The sequence below is a fragment of the Magallana gigas genome, chromosome 2 (genome assembly GCF_963853765.1).
Source record: "Magallana gigas chromosome 2, xbMagGiga1.1, whole genome shotgun sequence".
NCBI classification, from domain to species: Eukaryota; Metazoa; Mollusca; class Bivalvia; order Ostreida; family Ostreidae; genus Magallana; species Magallana gigas.
Window position 1 is genome coordinate 3,117,956 of NC_088854.1, and position 10,022 is coordinate 3,127,977.

At 33.1% G+C, this 10,022-nt stretch overlaps 2 protein-coding genes across 2 annotated transcripts; one reads left to right on the forward strand and one right to left on the reverse strand.

Annotated features, from left to right (window-relative positions):
• Positions 1-1,425: 1,425 nt before the first annotated feature.
• Positions 1,426-5,527, reverse strand: LOC105331277 (cyclin-dependent kinase 9). Its single transcript, XM_011433393.4, has 4 exons — positions 5,303-5,527; positions 4,357-4,438; positions 2,724-2,814; positions 1,426-2,583 (listed from the first exon to the last, which is right to left on the reverse strand). Exons 1-4 carry the CDS (start codon positions 5,488-5,490, stop codon positions 1,739-1,741), a joined length of 1,206 nt encoding a protein of 401 aa, XP_011431695.2. The 5' UTR covers positions 5,491-5,527; the 3' UTR covers positions 1,426-1,738.
• Positions 5,528-5,702: 175 nt separating this feature from the next.
• On the forward strand, positions 5,703-9,453 carry LOC105331276 (STING ER exit protein). Its single transcript, XM_011433391.4, has 7 exons — positions 5,703-5,862; positions 7,332-7,446; positions 7,550-7,591; positions 7,707-7,830; positions 7,984-8,073; positions 8,805-8,894; positions 9,233-9,453. Exons 1-7 carry the CDS (start codon positions 5,742-5,744, stop codon positions 9,281-9,283), a joined length of 633 nt encoding a protein of 210 aa, XP_011431693.2. The 5' UTR covers positions 5,703-5,741; the 3' UTR covers positions 9,284-9,453.
• Positions 9,454-10,022: the final 569 nt, after the last annotated feature.

Consider the following 10,022-nt stretch of genomic DNA (forward strand, 5'->3'; position numbering starts at 1 on the left):
TTATGTTCTTACATAATAGTAATGATTTTTTCTTTTAAGGAAGAATCTATTTTCAATTAATTAAATGTATAAGTTAATCTTTGAAATTAAGAAGCATTCTAATATAAAAAAAAAATAATTCATGCCAAATACACCAGCTGTTGAACTTAGTTATTTTTTTAGCATAGCATTCAAATAGGTATCTCCTATTGTACGAATAACTCTTCCTAGAGTTTTCAAGATGGTAACTGTTTGTTTTGCAGATCAATTGAACTTGTATCAGAGATAATCGTATTAATTGGATTTTGATTATTTAATTTTATGCAAAATAATACAAGCTGTTGAACATAGTTTGCATAAGGTAGTGTTTATCTATTTAGGGTTAACAAATTGATTATTGGATATTGTTCATAAAATAGAAAATAATTGACAGCTTTTCTCTTGTTTCACAAATGATTGGGCGTGACCTGAATTTGTTATATTTATGAAAGAAGAGGTGTGAATAAAGTTTGTAAAATGCCTATACACGGACGGACAAGATAATGAAAATTTAATATATAATACTTGGAATATGTTGACTTAAACAGGCGTATACGTGTCATGTTGTAACTTTTCTATTTACACCCACCCAGTAAATTTAAAATTTACAACATGACATACGTATCAAAACCTCCAAGTAGTGTCATTTTTTAAAACTTCAAAGTCTTTTGTTTTATAGAGTGGGTCTGTGCTCCATAATTTTCTCATAGTGTAAATAACGTCTAATTAAAAACTAAGCGATTTCTATCAACAAAAAATGTAGAGAGATGACCCACTATACATTAAAAATATCATTTAGTATCCCAACAATTGAACGTTTTGAAAAAAATAATACAAGTCCGTAAATTCGTGGCCAAAGTCACACATATTATTTAAACAGCCTACTTTGTTGTGTCTGAAATGGTTCAGTGGTTAGATCACCAGATATAAGCTAACCATTTAAAACTAGGGTTTTGATGTTGTGGGTTCGATACCACAAACTTTAAAGGCAATATATTTTTTTTATCTTTTGTTAGATATATTAGAACCATTTTAACAAGAGCTTGGACTTTGGAAAGTTAAGTCAAACGGCAGTGTGAGGTAGGCCGGTCTGTTTTCATTGTAGACCACTCAGCCATGGCTCTTTGAAATCAACAGGATTTGTCTGGCTTTTGAACTAAGACTACACAATCAATGTTTATATCGCTTGAAACCAACGACATTTTAACTTGTTTTGGCGCAAGAAATAGATTGTTACATCCTACTGAAAGTCCAAGGTCTTGTTAAATTGAATCTTAAAACTGAATATAGATAGAACTAAAATACACTGTTATGTGGCTGCATGTTTATAGCAAAGCATAACTATGGGGTCAGGAGTTATGTACTCTGACGCACAGCTGAATTAAGTTTCAGAAAAATGAAGGTTCCTTGATTGAAGACATTTAGTTTAATATAAATAAATGAAAGTACAGTATGATGATCTCTACCATACAATGGTGATTTCAAAAGCCTTCATTGCTCAAAGATTATCTGATCTACCATGTTTTAACACAAAGTTTCAAGAAGTACATGTATCGTGATATAAATACAATCAGATCACATTATAACTCAGTTGTTTCACTGAATTAATATACAATATGTATAGTGTACCTTTAATGGTCCATTGACACCTTAGCATATTAAATGGCACAAATTAAGATTCATTTTTTTTTAAGGTAATATTAAATCTTCAACACTTGATTTAAAAAACTCGTTCAAAGTGTTGGTCAGGATTAGGCGCAGTTCTCTGGACTGGGCCTGCCGGAATTCTTTGTCCGGGGCGGCGGGGAGGGGCCAGGAACTCAAACATGGACGTAGAGTGCTGGGACAACATGTGGGCCAGTTCACAGGGCATGGGGTCTGACCAGAAAAAGTCATGATTAAGAGCAGTGTCACTGTCTATTCGCTTTGATGGGTCAAGGGTCAACAACTTGTCAATCAGGTCAAGGGCGTACTGATCCTTGACATACACTTTGAGACGGTCCTTCACCTTGCGTTTCTGGCCCTGAGCCAACTCCATCTGTCCAAACATGTCAAGTTTTTCTACATTGGGCCACACCTCCTTTGTGATGGAGCCACACAGCTGACTGATCAGCTGAAGCTGGTGCTGTTCTGTCTTACCCTGCATGATGGGTGTTCTGGTCCACATTTCAGCCATTATACACCCTGCACCCCACAGGTCAATGGGGGGACCATAGTTCCTCTCCCCCAGAAGTAGCTCTGGTGGTCTGTACCACAAGGTGACCACTCTGTTCGTGTAGCGGTTCTGTTTGTCTTTGCCTGCCGTACTGAAGGCTCTTGCAAGTCCAAAGTCTGCCAGTTTCAGAACACCGTGCTTTGTGATGAGTATATTTGCGGCTTTCATGTCTCTGTGTAGAATCTTGTTGCTGTGAATGAAGTACAGACCGTTCAGGAGTTGCTGCATGACTTTCTTGATCTCACCGATGTTAAATTTCACATTTGCATTGCTCAGAAGTCCAGCTAAATCATGCTCACAAAACTCAAAGATCAAGTAGAAGGTACTCTTCATTCTGTTGTATGCAGTGGCTGAAAATAAAAAAAATTTAATATAATGAAGCTCTCATTAAATTTTTCACATTAGCATGTGTTATGTAATATTTACGTTCACCAATATTTAAATTTACAATCAAATGTTCAGTTTATAAATAAAAAGTTTATTTTTTTACCTCGAGTTCTGGCGATTTCAATTAAATTCACAACATTTTCATGTCTCAGCAATTGCAGTATCTTTATCTCCCTCAGAGCTGTTATAGGAAACTGAAAACAAATAAAATGTTAACAGACGCATTAAGTAAATGTGTTCATGTGCTTATTATTGATATTGAATCTGTGTACATGTACCTTTACCAATGTTTGGGTTTGCCCTTATTTGTATACTCCATTAATTTTTGCCCACTGTTATATAGGAACCAGACAAGTCATTGGGTATTGGGAATAGTTTCCTAATTCCAAAAAAGTTGAATTTGGCATGCTTTTGTCTTTGTAATACCTCTCAATTAACTTGAATAAAAATTACCAATGGGAGTGGCATTGTTCCCACTCATGGACATTTGTAAGACAGGGTGAGGAAGTTCAAAATGTCTCTAGGTTGTTATATTGCATGCTGTATCCTAATTCTATAAAGTGCTGGGTTTTTTTAAAGTTTCCTCTCTGTTTACTGTATTGTCAATACCCTGGTACATAACCTGTCCAATTAAAGAGGTCTTCACATTTAACAATTAATTAGTATTATTTCTTCTTTACAGAGATAGCTAGATTATCCTTAAAACTAATCTTTTTGGTTGACATAAAAAGTAAATGATAATCCGACAGAAATGGATTTTGAACATATTGAAAACCTTGTATATTAACAGAATATCTTCATTCTCTTTAGGATTTTTTTTTCAATTTAAGGATTCGGGTATATATGCAACAATACTGACTAGCAAGAGATGTTAGAATATAAAAAGAATAAATATAAATTCTTCTACTTTTTCCAAACATATTCATATTTTAACAAAAATCTTCAATTTCTTTATACCGAGCGCAGCGAGAGGCGGGCGAAGCCCGCCTCGCGAAGCGAGGATTAATGGTAACACGTATATATAAGAAAATCAGTGAAAAATGAAAGTTGAATCAGGGGTACTAAGGCCAAAAAAAAATTCTTCCAGCCCTGGGCGCCGCCATATTGGCAGCCATTTTGTTTTTAAAAAGTTAGTTCGATCATTGATTGACTGGTACTTATCGATGTATATTGCCTCTAAACTCGGTTTAAATGTTCCAGTGTTTCAATAGAAGGTAATTTGAATTAAAATAAATTAAAAAAAGACAACAGATAAGTTTCAATAGTGCTTTAATCAAGAAACACGACTAGTTCTATGTATGTCTTATCAAATTATCAGATGGAAAATAAAAACATTAACATCAAGGAACTGGTCTTTTAGATACTTGATAAAATATTTAATTTCATTACAGCGGCATTCATATGAATTTAATTGATGAACAATGAAAGAAGAAATAAAAAAAAGTTCGGAATCACGTAACTCTCTTCGGCTATTTCCGAAGACAAAACTTGAACGTTTTACGTCTGAAATATGACGTCATAATGTAGACTGAGCAAGCGACGTTTAGTAAAACTTTGGCTATTGATATGTGGCGGATCCTACTGTGTGCGTTTCAAATAAATTTTGTTCTACAAAAATCAAACTCCACTGTGTTAAATCTGCGCTCGGTCCAACGGTCACACCGTTTACATATTATTCATAATTATGAATTTGTAATTATCACTTCAAATAAACATGTTGTTCTAAACATACATACCCCTTCTTTTTCATTTTCCATCAATACTTTTTTCATGGCAACAAGTCTTCTTGTCTGACGATCTCTAGCCTTAAAGACCTCTCTAAAAATTGAATCAATTTCATTTTTATAGAAAATATGTAATGCCTAAATTACTTAAATACTTTAAAATTGTTTCATGATTTTCTGTTAATACACTCCATTCATCACCTGCCCTCATCTTCACTAGCCAATGGTGACAACCCAAACCTGTTCTCTTTTCATAATGAGGGAAAGAATCTGATTATCAACCTTGCCTGGCAAATATGAGCTGGTCTACAGCATTTAGTACATGTACTGGTAAAACACTAAAAGCACCTTCATTTTGAGAACAGATTTATGCAACGAATATCCACAGGAGTCAGCAGTTTTATCCATAAAATGATGTAACACTAACCAATGAGCTTCACGAGTGAAGCGACAGAATTCAGAATGCAATGCATTTTTTGGCAAATTCTACTCTGGCACTTTATTAAAATAAAACTAACAAAGCGCAGTATAATTCTAGTCAGTCGACTTATCCAACCTGATATCTGGTCCGATAACCGTCTGAATTGCCATAATTGACCCAAAAATATAACAAAAACAACTCTTACAAAAGAATCGGGCGCCATGCTGGTTTTCAAGTGACATCAGGATAAACAAAGCTTACTGGTTAGTGTTTACATTGTTTAATGGATTAAAGTGCTCACTCCTGTGGCACATCAAAACTATTCACTATTCTTTAAACTACATTATATGTCGATCCCCCCCCCCCCCCAAACAGAATGGGGGTCAAACCACAAAACAGTGAGCTGTGCCAAACCAACTTACTTAGTACTTTTACCTGATCTATGTATAAATGCAATATATAGGGTACATATACATCTCTCTTCCCATAGACTTATCAATAGAAATTCAGAGGCCTGTGAAAAAAAAAATCCCATACCCAAAAGTCCCTTGGCCAATTTTGGCGAGTTTTTCATATTTGTTCGCATCAGGACAGTAAGGAAATTCCATGTCTTCTACTTTACCACTGTAACTTGACAACCCAGTGCCCGTATAACCCGAGCTGCCTCCACTAGCCCCGCTAATGTTTTGAGAAGAGGAGCTAGATGTACTGTGTCCATGTTGCATGATGCTTTCTTTTTAACCGGAAGTTCAGAAATAACACCGCTTAAAGCATAATAAAAATGATTTTTTATTATCATTTCAAAAATGTAGTTCTAATTTGTATACATATCATTTCAGCTATTTGATATTCTTTTTTATTATATTCTTTATTTGATCATGTTGATAATTTGAATTAATTAGATTTGTAATATAAAAATATTTTTTTAATTGATATAAGAGATGTTTTTGACGTTCAACACACGACATCATTGAAAATGCCTAAAGTTGTATCTCGCAGCGTTGTGTGTACAGATGTCAAAGATCAAGAGGAGTACCAAGGAGAAAAACCACTTTATGTATACTATTGTATTTGCGGACAAATATCTCTAATTTTAGGTGTGTCTCCATCTACCATTGTATACTGTTTTACCGTGCGACCACAGGGCGCTCGTTACGATCTTTTTGTCTTCTTACTATGTGGCCACCTCTATACTATAGAATACACGTGTGGATTATAGTACAGTCGTTTTACTGGTGACGAATATTTGCCAGTTTCGAATAATTTTTAGAAAAATTATTGGTAAAAAAAACGAAGTTAAGGTTTGTTTACATATTAAAAAGGTGACCCAGATATGAGCTGCTTGTCGTTTTATCCAGGAGTTATATATAAATAATTGGAAAACAATACATGTAACTTATGTAATATGAGTAATTTATTAATGTGTAAATATTAATACGAAATACATCGTAATTCATCATATAAGAATTTACACCGATATATATATAATGCGATGTTTTAAGATAAATATTTATTTAGAGGATTAATATTGACTGCATCAAAACACTTTCTTTTTCAAATTTTCTTTAAAAAAATTCTTATATTCATAATAAAATTCATAACGTACCAAATCATTATCCGCGTCCAGATATACCGGTATTTATGTGTATTAATTAAGCAATCATAATTAAGTGTCCAATCAAATTTCCCTAAGGTGATATAACTAATTTGGAGGCCCTCTGTGTCCAGCAAGAGTTATGTGTGTTAATTACTGCATATTTACCACAAAATAAATAGGCGCGAAACATCTCAGCGCCAAATGTCTCGGTGCAAAATGTCTTTCTGAGCAAAACGTCCTGCATTCGGGGGGAGGGGTGTCACATAGTAAAAAAACAAAAAGTTTGTGACAAACCCCAGCATATGTCATTATGATAAATTTACAATTGAATGCATTAAAGCGATAAAAGAATTAATAAATCTGAGATAAGATATTTTTCATTCATGTTTTTTTAAAATACAAATACAAATATTTTATTGGCATAATCATAATTTTTATGCTCCAGTTAATATGATTTATTTCGATTTTGCTTGATTCAATGCAGGTAGAGTTCTTTCTCCTCTTTGAAAGTGATATTGACATCAGCGTTCTTGTTGACAGTACAGGTTTATTGTCGTCTGGTTTTCCTTTTTGCAAACTCTCCTAGTTGAGAATTAAATACAAGCAACATAATTTATTTACCTTTTTAATGCATGAAGTTCATTAAATTCATTTTTACCTGTTCGATGGAGAAATTGGTAGCATACCCAATTTTCACAGAATTGTGGGTATGATACTGACAAATTAAAGGGAGCAATAGTTCAAATTTTCCCTTCACCCAAGCATTGTTGGTAGTGCTCACAGTGTTAATGGGATGAAAACAACTTGGCTTAACCCAAGACCCTGTGGTTTAAAGTCAATATTCAACCATCTGAGCTTAGTGGCTAACCCGTTAGTGCATGTAAGATCTTGGCAGTACTAAGCTTAAATATATACCCAATCACAGTTATCAATAATATCTTTAAATGTTTGATGCTTATATTCTTGCAGACTGCCCCATTGATAAGCTGCCCATGAGGAGGAGAGACAATGCTAGAGTCATTGACAGCCAGAAACATGCTCACAAATTAACATGTGACCCAGATGACATTGTCTACTTAAAAAGGTACCGTTCCACTGCTAAGATAAATAACTCCTATGAAATTATCTCTATCATGCAATGTATGCATATAAGTTCTCTGCATCCTAATAACATTTCTTTATTTCAGACCTCAAGGAATTGAGAAACAGTACAGACAGAAATGTAAAAGGTAATTTTAAAACGATTTTTTACTCTTTTTCTGAAAATCTCCCACTCTCTCACTCTATATGTTTTTTGTGGTCAAGTAAAAGTTAATATTAAGTTATAGTTACAATTTTTGACAGATGTGGATTATGGTTATATTACCATCACCAAGGAAACAGCGGCGTTATGTTTGTTGTTGATGGGGCTCTCAAAAGGGATGCTGCTAAAACTGATGTTTACAGCCAGATATCAGAGCCAAAGAAGGTATTTTGTTGATCAGTGAACAAGCATTGGAGTACTGTCTTAAACTAAGATAAAGTATTTACAGTGTATTACATGTTATATAAATATAACTGCAAATAACAAAAGTTATCCATTTTGTTGCACTATACATGTATTTGTTAATTTTGACATCAGGTGACACTCACCAAACACACAAAGAACATGGGTAAATTCAGTTCTGTGACGGTGTCAACGGTGGACGAAGAGGAGGATGAGATAGAAGCGGTCAGTAGTTTACATTGTAATTTCATGTTCATTATCTAAACAATAAAGTAACTAAATATAAGATAAAGCTATTGGTTATAAATAAGTGGTCAGTATGCTACATGTACAATCCTATGTACATTGTACCTTCATGGTCATGTTTTAGATATAACACTACCAGGTATATGTATTTGAACAGAATAAAAAACCATTGGATAGGAAATATTGATCTTCGCTAGAAGATTTCAGATTCATTCTTTATTTGCACAAGACATACATCTTACGGCATAGGTCATTACATATACATGTAATTAAAATGCAATATTGAAATAATGGTACATGTACCGTACATATGTAAAGTGCATCAACAATGTATATATACCGGTAATAAATTTTACTATCAGGTAAAAAATGCAGACCATTTTTTACAATCAATTCATTAATTTGTTAAAAGAAAGATTGATATAAACTTAATTTTAGAAAATAATTGGTTTTGTAGATCAAATAAATTGTAAATGATAATTAATACATTATTACATTGTTTAAAATACATGATCGAAAAATATCTGCTTTTAATTTTGGTTAATCTCTTATCTTTCAGTAGCATCTTTTTAATGTATCACTTTGTTGAAATTTCAATATTTCATTGAAATACTTACCCTCTCCTCAGTACTAATGCTACCAACTCTTGATAGCAAAGCAGTATTATTCCTACTATCATCACTGATTGAGTTGTTTATTTGATTTTGTAGAAAGAGATAGCAGATTCATATGCAGCCAATGCCAAAGTGATAGAAAAACAGCTATTCAGGAAAGGGATAAACAAAAGAAGACAAGAAGAGGTGATTGGTCAATTTTTAAAATAGATTATCTTAGATACAAAAAAAAGAACAAATACATGTATAATCATTGATCATATATCCTAGAAAAAAAATTATTCTGTACAAGTTGAACTGGATAAATTCTCCATTCCTGCTTGAATAGTGTTCCAAAGCTATAGGAAAATCATGTAACATTTAACATATAAAATGAAAAGTTTGTTTTGAAAGGGAAACTTTATTTTAATTTTATCTGTATCCAGTTAAGAATATGAATATCACTTTGATATATTGAGTTCATGAAGCAGTAATGTTACCTGTACCATTATCCAAAGCTGATACATTTTTTATTTAACTTGCAGGCTGCTGAGGAAGCAAAGAAGAAAGTAAAAGGAACTCTAATCGACAAGTGACAATAGCAATGATGTGTGAACATTAGACTCATTGTGTTGAATTCTGTAAGAGAGGAGAGGATGGTATTTGTGTATGCATGTATGTTATTGGATGTGAATATGATGTGTGAAAGGTAAAGGCAAGATGTTTGTTTGGTATCATTTTCACTAAAATAAACTTTTTACTTTCATATCTTTTGTTTATTTGTAAGAACAAAAAAGAATATCTGGTGAACTAGGGCTCCACTCTGTGGATGCTTGGAGGGTCCAAACCTGTCACAAATTCAGAAAATGATTTTAGAAGTTTAGTGTTTTAAGGTTCTCCAATCCTCAGCCTCAAAGTATTTTTTCATCATAAAATTGTTATTTATTCTTCAAACTTTATGAATGAAATGAAATAAAAAGAGTTTTTTTTTTATGGTATCCATGCATTTTACAAAGTTATTGAAATTTTCGGCTACGATGGCTATTATGAAATAAATATACAAGTTGAGATCAAATTTGAAGGAAAAAAACCGGTGCATCGATGGCTTGAACCGCTTTACTATTTATGTAGCAGCTGTGGGTAATATTAGGACTACACGACTAATTAGATTTGTCTATATAAAAGGCAGATTTATGGTACGAATAAAAAACTCCGGATAATTTAGAGTTGCCGAATATTGCTGAGTATCGGATATTGCTAAATTCATACATTTATATTATATATGAAAATTTCAATATTTGCAAGAAAAGAATATCCCAAAGAAATTCCATTAAA